This window comes from Podarcis liolepis (genome assembly GCF_965112155.1).
Source record: "Podarcis liolepis genome assembly, chromosome: 1".
In the NCBI taxonomy this organism is placed as follows: Eukaryota; Metazoa; Chordata; class Lepidosauria; order Squamata; family Lacertidae; genus Podarcis; species Podarcis liolepis.
Genome location: NC_139554.1, coordinates 115,932,227 through 115,951,809, shown reverse-complemented (window position 1 = coordinate 115,951,809; position 19,583 = coordinate 115,932,227). Strand labels below are relative to the sequence as shown.

General features: G+C 44.1%; 1 protein-coding gene across 3 annotated transcripts in view; it reads right to left on the bottom strand.

Annotated features, from left to right (window-relative positions):
- The window catches only part of GPR155 (G protein-coupled receptor 155), a 37,702-nt gene extending 19,574 nt beyond the window's left edge, over positions 1–18,128 (bottom strand). For 2 of the 3 annotated variants that reach the window (XM_083468406.1, XM_083468405.1), the window contains exons 1-4: positions 17,562–18,128; positions 9,773–10,280; positions 1,261–1,660; positions 321–486 (exon numbers count right to left, since the gene is read on the bottom strand). In XM_083468406.1, coding sequence (XP_083324532.1) covers positions 321–486; positions 1,261–1,660; positions 9,773–10,244 — 1,038 coding nt within the window. In that variant the 5' untranslated portion in view covers positions 10,245–10,280; positions 17,562–18,128. Of the gene's footprint in view, positions 1–320; positions 487–1,260; positions 1,661–9,772; positions 10,281–16,631; positions 16,867–17,561 lie in introns of those variants that run through there. The other variant, XM_083468407.1, reaches the window with a different exon arrangement.
- Between the last annotated feature and the right edge of the window lie 1,455 nt (positions 18,129–19,583).

Genomic DNA, 19,583 nt, shown 5'->3' with positions numbered 1-19,583 from the left:
TGTCCAATGTTACGTCTTGAATTTCTGAACTTATATAGAGCAACTGAGATACTTTGTACTTGCGTGTATCTGTAAATATCTGTATCGGAAAAAACCTAGAGGCTGTATCTATATCTATATCCATATCTACATCCAGAACTGTTTACTGAGCCTTATCTTCTGCAACAGTAACCTATCTAAACCTTTCTCAGCGTCTGTGTGGTGATTGGTACTGGGAGAAACCACCACTGTGTGGATATCTCACCTGAGATTCCCAACAAAATCAATTTTTAGGTCTGCCCTAAGTTTACATTTGTTCACTAAATGTTCAGGAGACATACAATTTCAACCTCCATGTTGAACTGAGTTGCAAATATAGCTACACCAGGAGCTGATGGAAAGACACCATACAGAAATGCATAGTTTGATAAACTGGTGTGGTTGACCACGCTGTCGCTCTTGTCGAACAGTTCCACCATTTCCCTGCATAGAAGCGGCATCAGCAGCCTGCAAAAAAGAAGGGGAAAAGGAAACACAAATTACCCAGCGCCAATCTCAATATTTTCTAGCCTCAAAATGCAGCCGTTAAGGAATACTGGAATGAAAGAGCAGGAAAGGACAAGGACAATCTTTTGAACACATTACTCGCCACAATTCAATGCAAAGTTTCTAAACACTCTTAACACCCCCTGAGACTTAAGTGTCATGCTGGAAGGACATATAGGAATTCTGCTTTAAATTTTGCCTGTGTGTTTTTAAGTAGTCATGCTTGTGAAAATATTAATCAGATGATTCATCAGCTGCAGCTTAAGATGTAGATGTTGAGTCACCTACAGAGTGATCTCCTTAATTACAGTTTACGGATGCTTGATGAATTCAATCATTTTGCCACTTCCTCCTTTAGCACCTCCACTGCTCCAGAAGGTTGGGGGAACTTACACAACCATGTTGGAGGAAGTGCTGGAAGAAGGTTGGCCGAGAAGTCACTCTCCCCACCCTTCCGTCCACAGGATCCCTCTCTACTGGATCAAAAGCTCTCTGTGGATGGAAGGAATCTTTTCATTAGCAGAAGGCAAAGTACAGAAACAACCCAATGGGTACAAGAATTGTCCCCCAAACAGTCTAATATGTACTCCCAAAATGCTAACCGTTAACAGGAAAAATAAATGTTGGAGACCATTCCTGCACCAATTTCATACTGCTTCTATCCTATGAGAGGAGCTATGCACCCAATACTGAAAGTAATAGAAACACAAATGATTGAGAGGGAATCAAACTTACAGTTTAGCTGTGATGAGAAGAATCAGTGCAACAAATGTACCCTTCGTCAGCTTCTTTATTTGGCCCACCATTGTGAGGCCCAGATAAAAGAGTGCTGAGCCAGAAAACGAGCTGCCAAGTCCATCAAAGAAGTTTTCCAAATATTCAGGGATTTTTTGCTTAAGAATGAAGTTTGAGCCAATTCCTATGAAGACCATGAACACAATTGGGTTCTGCAGCACTCGAAGAAGCCCAAGTCCCACAATCTTGATTCTGCTGTGAGAGAGATTTTGATTGTCTCGCGATTTCTGGATTTCACAGAAGATAAATCCTAAGGGATTTAGCATCATAAGAGATATTGGTGCAACCAGGTAAATGTACTGGAGATACTCTGGATATGTGGTTTGATATAAAGCTTCAACTAAAAGAGAAAGAGAAATGGAAAAAGAATTATTGACAAATATTTTAATGGAAATGTTTACACCCACACACATCACTCTATTCTTAAATATATGCAGTTTCTGAAAGTCACATGGGCCGAGATCCAAAGATTTTCATCCACAATCTACTGTTCATGCAGGAGAGCTCTCTTAGGCAAGCAAGCAATCATTATACACTGGTACCTCGGGTTACATATGCTTCAGGTTACATACGCTTCAGGTTACAGGCTCCTCTAACCCAGAAATATTACCCCGGGTTAAGAACTTTGCCTCAGGATGAGAAGAGAAATTGTGCTCTGGCGGCGCAGCAGCAGCGGGAGGCCCCATTAGCGAAAGTGGTGCTTTAGGTTAACAACAGTTTCAGGTTAAGAACGGACCTGCAGAACGAATTAAGTACTTAACCCGGGGTACCACTATATGTGCGTTATATGCATGTGTGTGTGTGTGTGTGTGTGTGTGTGAGAGAGAGAGAGAGAGAGAGAGAGAGAGAGAGAGAGAGAGAGAATAAGAAGTGGGTGGTTGCACAGCAACTTCAAAAAGTTATTTTGACTGTGTGATTAAAGAAATCAGTTGATTTAATGGCTTGACTAAAATTGACACATTTAACCAACTGATTCAAATGTGCATTAGTAAAAATAGTTTTGAAACAAAAAAACACAGAGTTAATTTTTAGGTGCAGGGGGGAAAAGGTGTTGACAACATTGAATGGCTTAAAATCTTTCCATACTAGATTGCTCTTCCGGTAAACTGATGCACTCCCTTTGCTCAGATCCTGAAGATTGTATGCAACTAAGTCTAGTGTTAGAAATCCCACAGGCACCAGACGAGTTTTGTGACTGGCGTGGGTCTAATTGTGACCACATGGAGCTCTCTAGATGCAGATGCCAGGCTGGCAACTGCCCTATCTATCTGGCTGGCCCCTCCAGCTTTCTGAAGCAGGCAAACAGAAGAGCTTATTGATTGCATTTCTATCCCTTCCTTTTCTCTAAGAAGTACATGGTTCACACCCCACCCCCGGCTTGGTTAATCCCTACAACGACCCTGTGAAGTAGGTTAAGAGGCTGTGCCTGGCCCAAGGTCACCCAATGAGCTTTATGGTTTAGAGGAGATTTGAACTCAGGTCCGAGTCCAGCAGTCTACACTACCCTGGCTTCCTAGAGTACTTCTGCTTACGGGGCAGCTATATGAATTTAGGTGAATAAATATGGGGAAAGCAAAATGTCACTTAAGAGAAGGATCTGAAATATTTGCCTTGAAGCATGGGTTCGTTTTATTCTAGATTGTTTCAATGTGTTGTAAACCCCTTTGAGATTCTTTTTCTTTATAATAATAACTACTTTCATTGGGGGGGGGGGAGAGAGATGGCGCCTATACATTCCTTTATGGCGAACGTAACCCTGGTTTAAGGGGGCCATTAGGCAATTAGCTTATATATCTGAGTTTCTAACATTGAATAAGTCCTACTCAGAGCAGAGCAACCGAAATTAATGAAGCCAGGTTAGCCATGCACAATGAACTTCAACAAGTCTATTCTGACTAGGATTAGAATCAGAGTTGGAAGGGACCACGAGGGTCATCCAGTCCAGCCTCCTGCAATGCAAGAATATTTTGCCCAATGTGGGGCTTGAAACGATGACCCTAAGTTTAGAGAGTCTACTAGCTTTGGGTACTGCCCCCTGAACTTTGAAAAACAATCCAGCACTCCCATTAACTTGCTCCCATTAGGTCTGCCCTCATTCCATTGTTGAAACCGTATTCACATTATGCTACACTCAGGATGATGATGATAACAACAACAACAACAACAACAATTTATTATTTATACCCCACCCATCTGGCTGGGTTTCCCCAGCCACTCTGGGCGGCTCCCAACAGAATATTAAAAACATGATAAAACATCAAACATTAAAAGCTTCCCTAAACAGGGCTGCCTTCAGGTGTCTTCTAAAAGTCAGGTGGTTGTTTTTCTCTTTGACCGCTGGTGGGAGGGTGTTCCACAGGTGGGCATCACTACCGAGAAGGCCCTCTGCCTGGTTCCCTGCCACCTCACTTCTCGCAGTGAGGGAACCACCAGAAGGGTCTTGGAGCTGGCCCTCAGTGTCTGGGCTGAGCAATGGGCGTGGAGGTACAGTGGGCCAAGGCCGTTTAGGGCTTTACAGGTCAGCACCAACACTTTGAATTGTGCTCGGAAAAGTACTGGGAGCCAATGTAGGTCTTTCAGGACCTGTGTTACATGGTCTCGGCGGCCACTACCAGTCACCTGTATAGCTGCCGCATTCTGGATTAGTTGTAGTTTCCAGGTCACCTTCAAAGGTAGCCCCTTATAGAGCGCATTGCAGTAGTCCAAGCGGGAATAAAATACCAAGCATTGGACTGTATCTCTCCCATTGCCATGAACAAATAGTCACAATCTATTAGAATGCTTTCCGGTACAAAATGCAATACCCGCAGAGGCTCCTGCCTCCTGCATGTGTGAATGCCGTCTTTCAGATTTAGGTCCATACAAATCTGGGACACACCAATGAGGCCCTGATCTTTAAATCAGACGTCTGAAGCTACTACTAAGCTTTAAGGAAAGGGCCACTTGGCTTCTGTCAACCATATCATCTTTATGCACCCATCTGTACCTTCAAGAGTACTACCAGACTGTAAAGAGATTGGCAACTGAAAAGTCCTAGAAATTTTGCTGCCTTAGCTAACTATTCACAACCCTCTTTAATCTACGGGCAGAGTTCAAGCATTTGCTGCTGGCTTATTAACCTATGACTCTGTTGTGGGTCCTTATCTGCAGGGATTATGTGGCGACAATAAAAGATCCCAGGCAGTTATTCTGGTGACATTAAGCTCTTGCAGGAAAGAGCTTTGCAGAATGCCTGTTAAAACGCTACAGGTGCTATTCCAAAGCTGGTGCAAGGTTAACTGCAAAACAACAGAAGAAGAAGTAATATAAAAGACAGTATGAAGCACACACCGAGACTGAGATGAAATGTGCACTAGGGAGCCCAGATACACAGCATGGAGGATGGTGATAGGCTGTGGTATCAGCTGCTATTCAAACACACAAAGAAGTGGTAAAGCTTCACCTTGAACCAGTTGAGAGTCAGGGAAGCCTTGGGCTAAATAAATATAGCACTGCATATAGCCTGGCCCTTTTAAGGTGCCACCTTAGAAGCATAGGAGATGAGGAGAAAAGGGCATCTATGGTAACAGAACATGCTAGCAAGCCACATTATGGCATGAAGATGACAAGCGTCGGCCCAGAAACCCTCGCTGCTTTCGCACAAAGGTCCTTCAGGAATACATGAGGCTGAAAGCATTGACAGAAAGCAAAAGGCACCCCCCTCTAGCCAAAACCTAAATAACATTTTTTACGGTGTCACTGAACTGCAACCGAACGCTCAATGTAGCTCACAAAATATTTGAAGGAAACAATGCAAACATATTAAAACTGTACTGGGGGGGGGGGTGTCAAAAATTCCTGAAAGCAACAACAGCATGCCTCCCCAAGCAGGAAGTAAAATGCGACACTACCATAGAGAAGGCTGTAACATAAACGTCAAGGCCACCCCCTCGAGCTGCCACTGTTTTATATGAGAGAGGACATTTCTATAGGCGAGTCCTATAGAGATATAAAGATTGTGCCTGAAAACTATCCAACAGTCCATGAAGTTTTTCTAGCTATCACAACAGCTTGCCATCTACATTTTACACTCCTGTATAGAGAAAAGGTGTATGCAAATTAAAATCATTTGCATGTATATGCTTAATTAGTTGCAAGGTGGTATTTTGAGAGCAAAAGTCAAGTTGTCACCTAGTTTAGATTTGGGGTGAATGCCCTGATACAGTCAAATGTAAAGAGGAAGGAAGGAGAAGCAGCAATGGCAAAGCAGAGATTTGGTGTCTTTGCGAGAGCCAGTGTGGCGTAGTGGTTAAGAGCGGTGGACTCATAATCTGGTGAACTGGGTTCGCTTCCCCGCTCCTCCACATGCAGCTGCTGGGTGACCTTGGGCTAGTCACACTTCTCTGAAGTGTGTCAGCCCCACTCACCTCACAGAGTGTTTGTTGTGGGGGAGGAAGGGAAAAGGAGATTGTTAGCCGCTTTGAGACTCCTTAGGGTAGTGCTAAAGCAGGATATCAAATCCAAACCCAAACTCTTATCCCTCTTTGCAAACACAGGGAGAAAATCCCAAGTGCTCCCCTATTTGGTAGAAGAAATCCAGAAAAGGAAGCCACAGGGATTCAAACCGCACTTATGTTTGTAGCAACAGGTTTCATATCTTACAAGTCTCAAACTTGTAATATTCTCCAACTTGCATATTCTCAAACTTGACACAAACAACTTCACTGGGAATTTTTAGAGGAGAGGTCAGGCCCTATATGCAAAAAACCTCACCTGTCTTGAAAAAACTCCTAGCTGTATTGGATTTCTAAAATACTCAAAAATCAATTTTCCTCCCTCAGAAAGTCCCATGTTCCATTTTGTTTACAATTTCTCCACTCAGCGTAATTAGAATTACTCATGGTATGTGGTGCTTAAAGGACACCTAACTAATGTTTAACTATGACCTGTTAAGTCCCTTTTAATGATGAGAGTCAAAAACCACGGGATTTGCAGAGCCAATATTTTCTGCCGCATTGCGCCATTCAAGGACTCTCAGCTTACCTCTCCCAGCTGAGAAGCATGATCTTTTAAAACAGATTAGCTGTTATATGCTCTTAAATCAGGGTGGGGCAGAGAGAGAACATGAGAACCGGTCCTAAAACATTTCGCCCCCCCGCATGGACCACTTGAAAATTGCAGAGGGGTATTAGCAGAGCACAGAATGAGATGCTTTTCTCCTTCAACACTGCCTTTGTCAAAACCAGACCATGTTATGGGAGTCACAGAGGGGGTTCGTTCTCAGCTGCCAGAGAAAATAAGTACAGAGCCACACAGATTCTTGAGTGTTCCATCAGTGCTCCAGAGATCAGCAGAGTGGAGCATGTGGACCACTGCTTGATGGTCTCTGTCTCAGAATACAGAGGAACTGTGCTGTTGGCTTTTGTCAATTTCGAGAAACAATGGATTGCATTTCCAGGAGTTAAGTCAAACTGCTGCGTCAGCAGCAACAAAGTGACCTCCCCAGGGTGCAAGCCTGGGCAGTGAGTAAGGCGGTCTTGGGCTGGCTAGATGACAAGGCCTTGCCAATGTGGTCCAAAGGAAAGCAGAGCAATGTGTTTGGCAGCAGTGTGGTTTTAGGAGTTGCTGGAAGGAGCCAACCAACTTCCTTAGGAGCTCCATTTTGAATTTGTGTAGGGTTTCCTCCGTAGTCTTTTCTTGTCCCAAAGATATTCCACAAGGCAGCGGAATACCAGCCATCTAAATCAGGTCAACGTTAAGAAGAAAATTCACTACAGTGGTACCTCTGGTTGCGAACGGGATCCGTTCCGGAGGTCCGTTCGCAACATGAAAAGCCCGCAACCTGAAGCACCGTTTCTGCACAGGTGCGCGGCACGATTTGGCGCTTCTGCACATGCGCAAAGCATGATTTAGCACTTCTGCGCATGGACAAGCGGCGAAACCCGGAAGTAACCCTTTCCGGTACTTCTGGGTCACCGCGGGACGCAACCTGAAAAAACTTAACATGAAGCAAAAGTAACATGTATGACTGTAGTTTCTTCTGAAGTGTATGCAGCACACACACACACACACACACACACACACACACACACTGAACTAATCTCAAGGCTGCAGACTGCGGTTCTGCACATATGCAGAAATGCCACTGCATGCAGAATTCTATTGAACTCAGCTTTTAAGTATAAAGCTTCAATCCCATGGAAAAAACACACTCTCTCTCCCCATCACTAGCAGGTGCAGGAAAAAATTAGGCATACTGACTTCATACTGATTTCTAAAATTCCCTATCATTCTGTCTCATTGATGACCACTCTGCTGAAGTGATTTAATCACATTCACTTAAACTTAAGCACTAATGGCAACTAATCCAACTAGCCGAAGGGGAAAACAAACAAACAAAATCCAGAAACAAAAGAATGAATTGGAATTAACTTCAAGCTTCTTTGATCAAAACAGTCAAGGATCCACACATCCAGGGTCAATACACTTTGCAAGCTCTGTTTTTGTTCTGCTTTCTTAAAGTAGAACACAGCTGGTAGGATCTGGACACAAGCAGAAACGTTCACCTGCTCACTAAGCCAAAAGCCTCTCAAACTACAGTTTTATACGCAGGCATGCTGCTGAAATTGCATCGAAGTCAACAGGGATCAATCAATTTAACTGTGTCAAGGCCATTCACAAAAAGCAGTCATCATCTGAACTGGCTCCAAGGCAGCCTCTTTCTGCTGGATCAACTGAACATTGCCAACAATGCTAAACGTCCAATCCTGAGTTATCCCCTAACAAGGGTTTTCAGTGAGGCATAATGACTTCTCCAATAGTATACAGCATCATAGGTGCATGCATGAGTTGTATCCAAAGGTGTGCAGGAATTTTTGCTGATGGAACTATTTGCTTTACTTGTTCTAGAATATTGCACAACAAAAATGAAACTACATCCCAATATATTAATCCACTTGTACAGCAAGTTGTACAGGCTGGGCAACTTCCCGCCCAACCAAAAGCATGAGAACAGTTATAGGACCTTCCTATTATATCACCGGATAAGCCTTTGTGTACATGTTTGCAGAACAGTGCCAATGGCCACTTTTCCAACCCTTGCTTGTGGTTTTCTTTTTCTTTTGTGGGGGGCATCCAACCAATTCTCTGTGACAGGGAGCCAAACATTCTCAATCTTTGTATGTGAAGACCTTAGACACAAGCAAGCATCACAGCTAGTTAAAGTAATTGCTGGATACAAAATAATTGCCTGAACTAAATTACCATATTTTTTGCCCTATAGGACACACTTTTTCCCCTCCAAAAATGAAGGGGAAATGTGTGTGTTTCCTATGGGGCGACTGCAGGCTTTCACTGAAGCCTGGAGAACGAGAGGGGATGGTGCGCACCAATCCCTCTCGCGCCCCGGGCTTCGGGCAGATATCCGCAAGCCTGGGGAGCCCGGCGGGAGTTCCCACCGGGCTCCCTAGGCTTGCGGATAGCAGCCTGTTTTGGGGGCTGGGGTCGGGGGAAGCTCGGGCTTCCCCCGCTCCAGCCCCGCACCTGCGGGGGGAAAAATAATTTCCCCCCCTTTATTCCCCCCCCAAAAAACTAGGTGTGCCCTATGGGCCGGTGCGCCCTATAGGGCAAAAAATACGGTACTAAAGGATGATCTTGGATACAGATTCTAAAAGAAAGAACTCTTCCCATTTTAGCCATATTAACATAGATTTGGATGGAACACCGCTTGTGGAAGAGGACAGATGGCTGTTTCAGCTTCCCTTCTTTCTGCAGACCACTCTGCCACCTAAAAACATGCTCCAGGCAGTTTGAGGGAATGGCATGGGAGGCTGCAGGGGGGGAAATCACCAAAAACGACTTTTCTTTCTATTAGCTGAACCTTCCAGAGAATGCAAACTCTTTCCATGAATGGAGGGGGTTCTCCTAGTCATTCCCACTGGGAATGTTTAGTCTGTCAACCTACTGGTGGACATTATTGCCATTCACCCCAGAAAATCAACACAAGAACTAGAAAAATAAGTATTCAACTGGATCAATTTTTGGTGGTAAAGAAATGGAAAAGTTCTACTGCTGCCAAGAACACCTTACATTGAAAACATGCCTTCTCACTGAACAATTCTGAGTGAAACTGACAGACGACAACAACTAATTGGGTAGTACATGGCTTTGCTTAGTAGAGTGGCTGGGGTAACTCAGCCAGATGGGCGGGGTATAAATAACAAAATTAATTATTATTATTATTATTATTATTATTATTATTATTATTATTATCTAATCAGTTCTGCTTCATGAGACTCATAGTGCAACAGAATGTGCTCTTTCTCAAATTCAAAAGCACAAATTAGCAGCTGTAACAACAGTGCACGCACCATGTACATCATCAATGCAAACAAGTCACTATGCATTCCTAAGGCACAGAGTGTTATGAAACAATCTCATTACAAACAAAAAAATACATAAATTTGTTTCTTACCTATAGGATAGCCCAGTGCAAAGTCATTGCTCTGAGTAGCAAAAATAGGAAACAGTCCAGCTCTGCTAAACCGCCTCTCAGGAGTAGCTATCAACAGTGTTAAAATGCAGACCAAGAAGAACACTGATGCTTTGGCAACAAGGATGCTGTATAAAAAGGACCAATTCACGTTGGAAAAATTCAGTACAACCATGTTTTTGAACAATAAAGCTGGGAGTGCAAAACAGGAGACAAAGTTTCCGAGTCCTTTGGCCTGAGTTGATGTGATTATGTTAACTCTTCCAGCTATATATCCACAAAGGATTATGCCAAAGCATTGTAACAAGGCTGGGAAAAGCTTACTTATTGACATAGAAGGAGAATTGCTGGTAAAGTTCAGCTGGTACCCAAATCTGCCTGAAAGCAGATTGGACATATTGGCTGAAGAAGAGAGATTCTTTGTGCTGACATACGTGTAAATATCCATATTCATTCAGCGCTTCTGAAAACGTAGCATGTGGATTCTGATCTGTAAAACAAGGAAGGCAGCGTTCGTTATTGTATTGCAGTGAGATTGAGAAAGCCCCTCACATCGCAGTAAAATGGAACAAAAACAGGAACCCTAAAAGGGAACTGGAAGTAGGAGACAAGGCCAATAGGGAGCTGAAATAAGTATTATTCCGTTGAAAGAAAAGATAAGATAGCACATCTAAAGAAGTTATCCTTAAGCAAGATAACACAACTTCTCCATAAGGAAAAAAAAATGTTTGTCTAGATTTTATTTATGTTAAAATACCAAAACATGATTTTCAGAAGTTTATTTTTTCTTCTGTTTTCCTATAATCAAACTATTTCAGCAAGTTTTATGATTTCAATCATTTCTAGATTTGATGTCAGGTCACTGAAGCTTGCCATATTGAAGAATCAAAACCGGTGGGTGCAGGGAGAAGGACTCTGGATTTCATTAGCAACGGAAGCCATAATACAATAATTTGTCATGCAATCAGTGTAGAGATAAGACCGTTTATCACATCATAATGGGAACATTGTACATGTTCAGCCACACATGAACCTCCAGGGCAAACAAGAAGATGCACTGGTCATCCAGTTCCAATGGAGTCGCAGTATCGGCAAGATCTTCCCTCACAGAAAATGCAGGAAACTTGCCATTCCCATGATGCACCTGGCTGGCTAGCTGCTATCATTGTTGAATGGTCACTTTAAAATGTGAAGGTTCATTATTGTTTCTCAAGTTGTGTATGTCTTTAAGGGCCAGGGCCAGGGCAAATAACGAGACCCAGTCTTACAGCTGTGAAACATAGCAGGTGCTGCTAGGTTGTGTCAATTAAGCTGTGTCAGCATTTGGGCATAGTATATAAGGAGCAGCACCTAGCTCTCTCCTTACCCTGGGGCAGGGGTCTGCAACCTTTAAGACAAAAAGAGCCACTTGGACCCGTTTCCGAAGGAAAAAAACCTGGGAGCCGCAAAACCGGGAAGGTGACGTTGGGACAGTGCGTGACTAACGCACGCACCGCCCCCATGCGACGTCACAGCCAGTACAGCGCCCGCCACAGTGGGGAGTGTCAGGGCGCACAATGCACCTCCTCCCCTCGCTAGTATCCGCCCCGGAGCCGTAGCAAAGGTGTAAAAGAGCCACATGCGGCTCCGGAACCGCGGGTTGCAGACCCCTGCCCTGGGGGATGGGTTGGTGGTTGGGTCATGTTTGTTGTTATCTTTAGTGTAAAAGGAGTTTTCGTTTTTGTTATTAAAACCTTGTTTAAGTTATTTTTGAGTCCCTTTTTAATGCATGGTCTCCCCAGCAAGCTCTCTGCAGCGCTACTAAACTGCAAATAGCCAACAATTATAAGCTGCTGTAGATGGGCAAATTGTGCTTCTCTCAGCCTAACTGCCATGTCACTGTTGTATGGGCAGTTCATTATACAGTGGCATGCTGGTGGTCCAGAGGAGCAAAAGCCACAGAATGTTGAGGGTCAGGATTACCCTCCAAGATAAAGAGGGTGGAGAGAGAGAAGAGGCCTGCTTGAGCCCTACAGGTCTGGATGGCACCAAGAACAGGAGTGTTCTTGTTAGTGTGTTAGGATGCCGTGCAACCGTTGTTGTTGTTTTTACAGGTTGCCACTTGTTTCCTCTAATGGCCAATTCAGGTGGTAGAATGCCTATGAGTTAGAAGGCAAAACACAGCCCGCTTAAATTAAGATAGTGGTGTCTATATATTTAGGGCACTCCTTGCATACATACATAAGGTTGTACATAATAAACAAACAGCTCAGGAAAGGCCAAGCTTGCCAAGTGGATTCTAGGAGCCATGGATTGTTTGAAAATTGAGGTCAGCATTCATGGGCGTAGCCAAGATTTTTGTTGGGGAGAGGGCGGGACTTTTGCTGGGGAGGGCAGAATTGACATGATTGGTCAGTTAGTTAAGTACACTGGTACCTCAGGTTACAAACGCCTCAGGTTACAAACTCCGCTAACCTGGAAGAGTTACCTCGAGTTGAGAACTTTGCCCCAGGATGAGAACGGAAATCATGTGCTGGCAGCACAGTGGCAGCAAGAGGCCCCATTAGCGGAAGCACGCCTCTAGTTAAGAACAGTTTCAGGTTAAGAACGGACCTCTGGAACAAATTAAGTTCGTAACTAGAGGTACCACTGTATTTCTATTGTTTTACTTAATCTTGGGGGGCAGCTGTCCCCCTTTGGTTAAACCATGTCAGCATTGTAGGCTGGAATCTTAAGAGGTGTGGCTGCAGCCCAAAATGTTGTAGCTGGTTCAGTTTGTATTCCTTATACAGTATAGGTTAATAAAGTCGTACCTTGGTTTTCGAACAGCTTAGTTCTCGAATGTTTTGGCTGCCAAATGCCGCAAACCCGGAAGTGGCTGTTCTGGTTTGCAAACTATTTTTGGAAGCTGAACTTCCAACGGGGTTTCTGCGGCTTCCGATTGGCTGCAGGCGCTTCCTTCAGCCAATCAGAAGCCGCGCTTTGGGTTCCGAACGTTTTGGAAGTCAAACGGGCTTCTGGAATGGATTCCATTCGACTTCCAAGGTACGACTGTACTCAGGAATATGCAGATCAACTGTGCTTTGGAAGAATTCATGATTATGGGCAAAGCAGAGATTCTTGTGTAAACTGTGTAGGTCTGTCTGCATTTAGTTTCCATTGTGAAGAAAACTGTGGTTTTATTTGCATATTCACAAATAGTAATACAGTGGTACCTCGGGTTAAGTACTTAATTCGTTCTGGAGGTCTGTACTTAACCTGAAACTGTTCTTAACCTGAAGCACCACTTTAGCTAATGGGGTCTCCTGCTGCTGCCGCGCCACTGGAGCACAATTTCTGTTCTCATCCTGAAGCAAAGTTATTAACCTGAAGCACTATTTCTGGATTAGCGGAGTCTGTAACCTGAAGCGTATGTAACCCAAGGTACCACTGTATATATATATATATATATATATTTTGGGGGGGTGCTGATTGTTACAGAAAGGTGATCATTTCTGTCTCATTCACATTTAAGAAGTCTGTTAGGCCTTAATTTGGGTAACTTTGGGCAAATATCCAACTGAAACAAGATGCCCTAAAATGTTATCGTAAGCCAAGTGTACGAAATGTCAAAGAGGACAATGTTTCTACAACAAAAGAATCTTTGTAGATAAATTTATCTGCTATTTAATGGAAGATATACTGATTGAATGTAGCTTTTTCCAACCAAGCTGAAGTAAAATCTCTGTAGGAGGAAGCTAGCTGCATAATTTTACCCTTTTGTTACCCTACTCAAGATTTTTTAAAGGCATAAATCAGGGGTCAGCAAACTTTTTTTCAGCAGGGGGCCAGTCCACTGTCCCTCAGAACTTATGGTGGGCCGCACTGTATTACTTTTTTTTGGGGGGGGGGGGGGAATGAACGAATTCCTATGCCTCACAAATAACTCAGAGGTGCATTTTAAATAAAAGGACACATTCTACTCATGTAAAAATACGCGGATTCCCGGACTGTTCGTGGGCCGGATTTAGAAGGTGATTGGACCGGATCTGGCCCCCAGGCCTTAGTTTATCTACCCATGGCATAAATTGTACACTTCTTGTAAACCAAGCAAAACCTTCTACAAGTCACCTCATATTTTAAATCTGGGGATCAAACAATCATACCCTGACACAAGACAGATAAAGTGCCATTGTGAAGGTATTTTAATGTTTGAGATGGTTAATAAAGGGGGGACCACAACAGCAGTCGTCATAGGACCTCCCTCAAATTAAGCAATCTCAAATTTTATTAATTCAAAACTCTTAACAGTTCTTTGCCCATCATTGTTTCTCTGAAAGCATCTAAGACACATAACAATACAAAAACGTTTATCTGAGGTTTTTTAAAATAAATAAGTAACAAGAGAATAGAAAACATCTACAAAGCCTAACAATCATAAGAATATTATTCTCCCCAGATGGCAACAACCATCCTTAGACCCCTGGCTTGTATACAAATAGCGCAGTCAAATGTCACAGAAGTCACACCTTTCACATAAAATTGTTTATTATCATATGAATAACCGTATTTTTCGCTCTATAAGACGCACCAGACCACAAGACGCACCTAGTTTTTGGAGGAGGAAAACAAGAAAAAAAATATTCTGTATCTCAGAAGCCAGAACAGCAAGAGGGATCGCTGCGCAGTGAAAGCAGAAATCCCTCTTGCTGTTCTGGCTTCTGGGATAGCTGCGCAGCCTGCATTCGCGCCATAAGACGCACAAACATTTCCCCTTACTTTTTAGGAGGGGAAAAGTGAGTCTTATAGAGCAAAAAATATGGTAAGTTCTCAGAAAGGCTCCTAACATTTGCACCGCTGATGTGAAGGGTTAACATTAATCTCTTTGACAAATAGGAAGCTGAGTAAACATCAGGTTTCCTTACTAATTCTGTTGACAAAGCAAAGGTCTGGCCTGTCCATTTTCATTTATTATGCCCTTATGAATCTAAAGTCCCAGTCGTCACTTAAATCTTGCCAAAAGACAGGTGTGGAAGTAAACTGCTGCCAAGTTCTCCTACTGAATCTGCTTTCCTCCAGGGTTGGTAAATATGGGGCAAGCCTCTCAGAGTCATGTTTTGTCCAAGGGACTGCTGGTCACCAAGGTCAAATATAGTATACCAAGAATGCCACTACCTATCTTTTTATTTCATTGTGGTGTTGTCTTTTTTAGGAGGGAGGAAGACAGCTTTTAACCTTCATGCAACAGCAGTCAGGGAGCAAACCTAAGAGCACAGCATAATGTAACTTCACCCCACCCCACCCCGTTTACCTAAGGTAAAGGTACCCCTGACCGTTAGGTCCAGTCGCGGACAACTCTGGGGTTGTGCACTCATCTCGCTCTATAGGCCAAGGGAGCCAGCGTTTGTCTGCAGACAGCTTCCGGGTCATGTGGCCATCATGACTAAGTCGCTTCTGGCGAGCCAGAGCAGCGCACGGGAATACCATTTACCTTCCCGTCGCAGTGGTACCTATTTATCTACTTGCACTTTGACGTGCTTTTGAACTGCTAGGTAGGCCGGAGCAGGGACCGAGCAACGGGAGCTCACCCCGTCACGGGGATTTGAACCGCAGACCTTCTGATAGGGAAACCCTAGGCTCTGTGGTTTAGACCACAGCAAAAATAGGACCGCAGTAAGTCATCAGTGCCAAAAGACCAAGTTGGTCAGACTACGACCAAATTCATATCCTCAATTGGCCATAAAAAAACCCAGAGTGTTCGATCAGTCACACTCTCATAGACTATTCTGCTTTACAAACCAAGGCATAAGGATGATGATGATATAATAATAATAATGGATGGGACTGAATTACAGTTTTTTAATATAAAAAAGGTTCACAACAGCAGCTAACAGTAGTTAATATAAATACCAAACCTTTTGACGATTATTTTTATTGCTATTTTCATTAACGGTAGTGCTTTAACAATAGTGGACCAATCAACAGGACAAATATTTTTGGCCAGTCAAATGCAAAACACAAGGTGATCCATATTCTAAGCCAGCCAACCGCCTCAGTGCCTCTGCCCCCAAATAAACATAATGATTCAATTCCAGTAAAGATAATGGTTAAATTCCTATTTCTACTTTGCCACTTGAGAAAATAGGCTGAACTGAACTGGGCTGACAAAAACAAGCATCCCAAAAAGATGTGCCAGTTCTATGCACTGTATCCAAACAGTGCCAATGGACCAGATGGTGATATGCTGTGATATTCACAAACATGCATGCAAGTCTCACTGAAATCATGCCACATTAATAAATAAATAAAACAAAACACCACCTAAATATCTTAAGTATAATATCACAATGCTATCAATATTATTTGTAGGGCTGCTGCCTAGTTAAGAAAGAATGGTTGATTGACTATATGAACTTTAATTGGCTGCCCAATTAAATCCAGATATGCAAACAAAGGAGGGTTCTAAAGAAAAATATGCTTGCTTCCTTTTTAGATGAGGCACACATGCACCACTTCAAGCATATTGCCTCACATATAGAAAGGAATGCTTGTCAAAGTGGTATATTGTTATATCTGGTTTATGCAGCATCAAAAGCAGTCAAACATTTTAAAGTCTAAGACACTACCCTAAGACCAAGTAACTGCAACTGCAGTTGCAGTTTGGAAGAAGAACATAACAAAATATTTTACTGCACGTTAACACCACAGTTATGACTAAATGCTGCAATTACACCTCCAAAGTGGTGAAAAATACCTACTCAACCCACCCAAAAAATCATCTGCTGATTTAAATAGGAACAGGATGCACCTAACTTTCTGTCGACTTTAAGAAAACTCATGTTTCCCCTCATCTGTAAAAGGGGGAACCGATATTCACCATCACCTTATGGAACCAGATACCCAGCTGTTCTCTTCTTGCAAAAAAAAAAAAAAAAGAAGAAGAAAAAGAAACAGAAACACCTCTTCGGTTGGTTTCAAGCGCAGATAGGGCGATTTAAAGAGAAACCACACAAATGCCTTGTAAATTGCCCCCCACCGCCCACGACTCGGCTTATCTGGTTTGCAACGCGCGAAAAGGCCGGGCCGAGATGCAAACCGCTGCCGGGCTGCGATTACTTGATTTAAAGGGAAAGGGTCGCCGCCAATCCGCCCGCGGCAAACGCCTTGCACCCACCCCGAAAGACGCGCCGCAGCCAATGGGATCCTGTTTACCAGAGAAGGCGATTTGCTGGTGGAGAGTTTGAGCCAGACGCGGCGGCCCTCGCGCGCCGGCGGACGAACCTGAAGGGGAGACCCCTAAACGCAGACGCAACACGCAGACGCAGCCACATGGCAACCTGAACCAGAGGGCGGGAGTCGCCCCACAACTGCACCGACCCCAATAAAAGCCGTGCACACAAACACGTCCCAGAAACCCCGTAAATGCAAAGTCACCTGGCAAGTGCAAAGTCATACAGTCCCAAGTCTTTGCGCGCTGGCCCTTTTGGGGTGGCTTCACTTTGGGGCGGCCCCGCTGGGTAATAATAATAATAATAATAATAATAATAATAATAATAATAATAATAATAATAAATAAATAAATAAATAATATGGTCCTAAGTGTTCGCAGGGGGCTCTGCTTCCAGCATCCCCTCCCCCAGCTCTCTCAGTCTCCCATTGCCCTCGTAGTAGTGGCTGCCGTCCAAGGTGAACCTGGCGCGGCGTGTGGAGAGGCGAGCGGCGTCTCCTCGCTGCTGTTTGGGAGCGGAGTCAAGGCGCGGGGGTTATGGAAGGAGAAAGAAGGCAGGAAGGGGGTCCCCTTTCCCTCGTTTACCTGCCCTCGCCCTACGGCGGCTGCAGCAGCAACGGCAGGCAAAGCAAGGCGGGCATCTCCGGCCCACGGCGCCGTTGTAGCCTGGGCGCCCGGGAGCAGCGCGCGTGGGACGGAGCCGGCGGCGCGTGAGCTCAGCGCAGAGGCGGGCCTGCCCGCCAAAACCCGCCCCGCCGCAAAAGGCTGCTTTTAAGATGGCGGCGGCGGCAGCCGAGGTAGCAGCAGCTGCTGTGTTTTTTGTTGTTGCTGCTGCCGCTGCTGCAGTAAAAAGCAAACCAGAGGCCTTGGAGATTCGCGCCGCGCAGCAGCCGCTCGCTCGCCTCCAGGGCACTTGGCGTCTTTTAACAAGAGCTCTCTGGTTTAGTTGGCAAAATGATTTTTTTTTCTACGGAAGGAGCCGCCTTGGGCTGCACGCGCTTTTCTCTGAGGGGGGAAAAAGTCCCGTTTTCTTTAGGTAACCCGCTTCTTGGGTAACACCCGCAACCTCGCGGCAGTACAGGCTTGTCGGAATGGTGGGGAAGGAGGAGAAGCATCCGTGCGCCAGCCACCCCGAGCTCCTTCGAAGAAAAAAGGCCTAAAAATATAATAAGTAAATAAAAGCACATGGCTTCCCCCTCCCCCACTCAGAAAGGATCATGGGAACTGTAGTTTAAGTTCTCTGGGAATTGTAACTTTGTGAGGGGTCAACGACTGGATTCCCAGAAACCTTAGATCAGTGGTTCCCAACCTTTTTGGGGGCCATGCCCCAGCTAAGCATCTCTAAAATCCTGATACCTCCCCCCCACCCTAACATATAATTATTAATATTCAAAAAGTTAACTATTCACGTGGAGGATGCCTAAAAGGCCCTTCACTGTTAATAACTTACTCTCGAACTGCCCCTCTTAAAAATCAAATTGCCCCCTTGTGGGAATCACACTGGGAATCACAGCCTTAGATTAAATGAGCCAACAGCCTGTGTTCACCAGAAACCCCTAAATTTATGGGCCATGAGTGTCTTAAATCTCTACCCCTATTTTCAATGCTTTTTTCTGGAGGTACTCGAGGGTAGCTCTACCGGCACCTTTATATATATATGTGTGTGTGTATATATATATCTATATGCGCACTTATTATTATTTTTATTTGGGATGCCCTTTTAAGAATTCACATTCTTCTGCTAAACCGCTAGGATATTAGCTCTCTAGCATTTAGAAACGAAGAAAGCGCTTTATAGGCAGAAGCACACAGGATGAAGGAAGTGGCAGCATCTGCCCACCACAGCATCCCATCATGGATGGAAGGGAGATGGACAGAGAACATCCCTCTCCCAACAGCCAGATTGCTGCTACTAGTTAAGAAACTGGCTTGGGGGTCTTCTGACCCCTTGCTTACCAATCTCTGTCCTCTGCAGATCCAACGTGGTAGCCCTTGTGTGGCGGGGTGAGAGGTGAGGAAAATCCCCCAGTTCTCCAGATCCGACTCTGGCCCTCATTTGCCCTGCGTACCATAGCCTGCATGATAATCTATCTGTAGGCAAATGACTTTCTGTGAAATGCATTATGCAAAGCACAACCAGGTTTTTTTTAAAAAAAGCAAGACGCTAATAGGTATTAGGTGATACCTAATACTGATAGGTATTAGGAAGGCTGCTATAGGTGTGACATTAACAGAGATAAGCTACTTAAATAAGGATCTGGGCAGAAAAATTGAGAGGAAGAGACTGAACGGGGCATTACATATGGAGAAGGCCGGTGGTTTCTGCAATTGAATACCTGTGTTTGGGTAGAATAAGGCAGTCTCCTAAGATTTAGTTAAATTAAATCTAGATTTAATTTAAATCATCCAGTAAATTTAATTTATTGTATTTTTAACCATGGATGGATCCATTTGGCGTTGACAGCTCAATATCCAAACCGTCCTGGATCTCTATCCTGCAGGTTTATATATAGGCAAGTTGGCGATTTTCATGTACTGGTTTGGATAAAAAGTGCCCTCTAGTGCTGAGCTGTCAACTTACAAATTTATTTACCCAAGTAAAGAGAC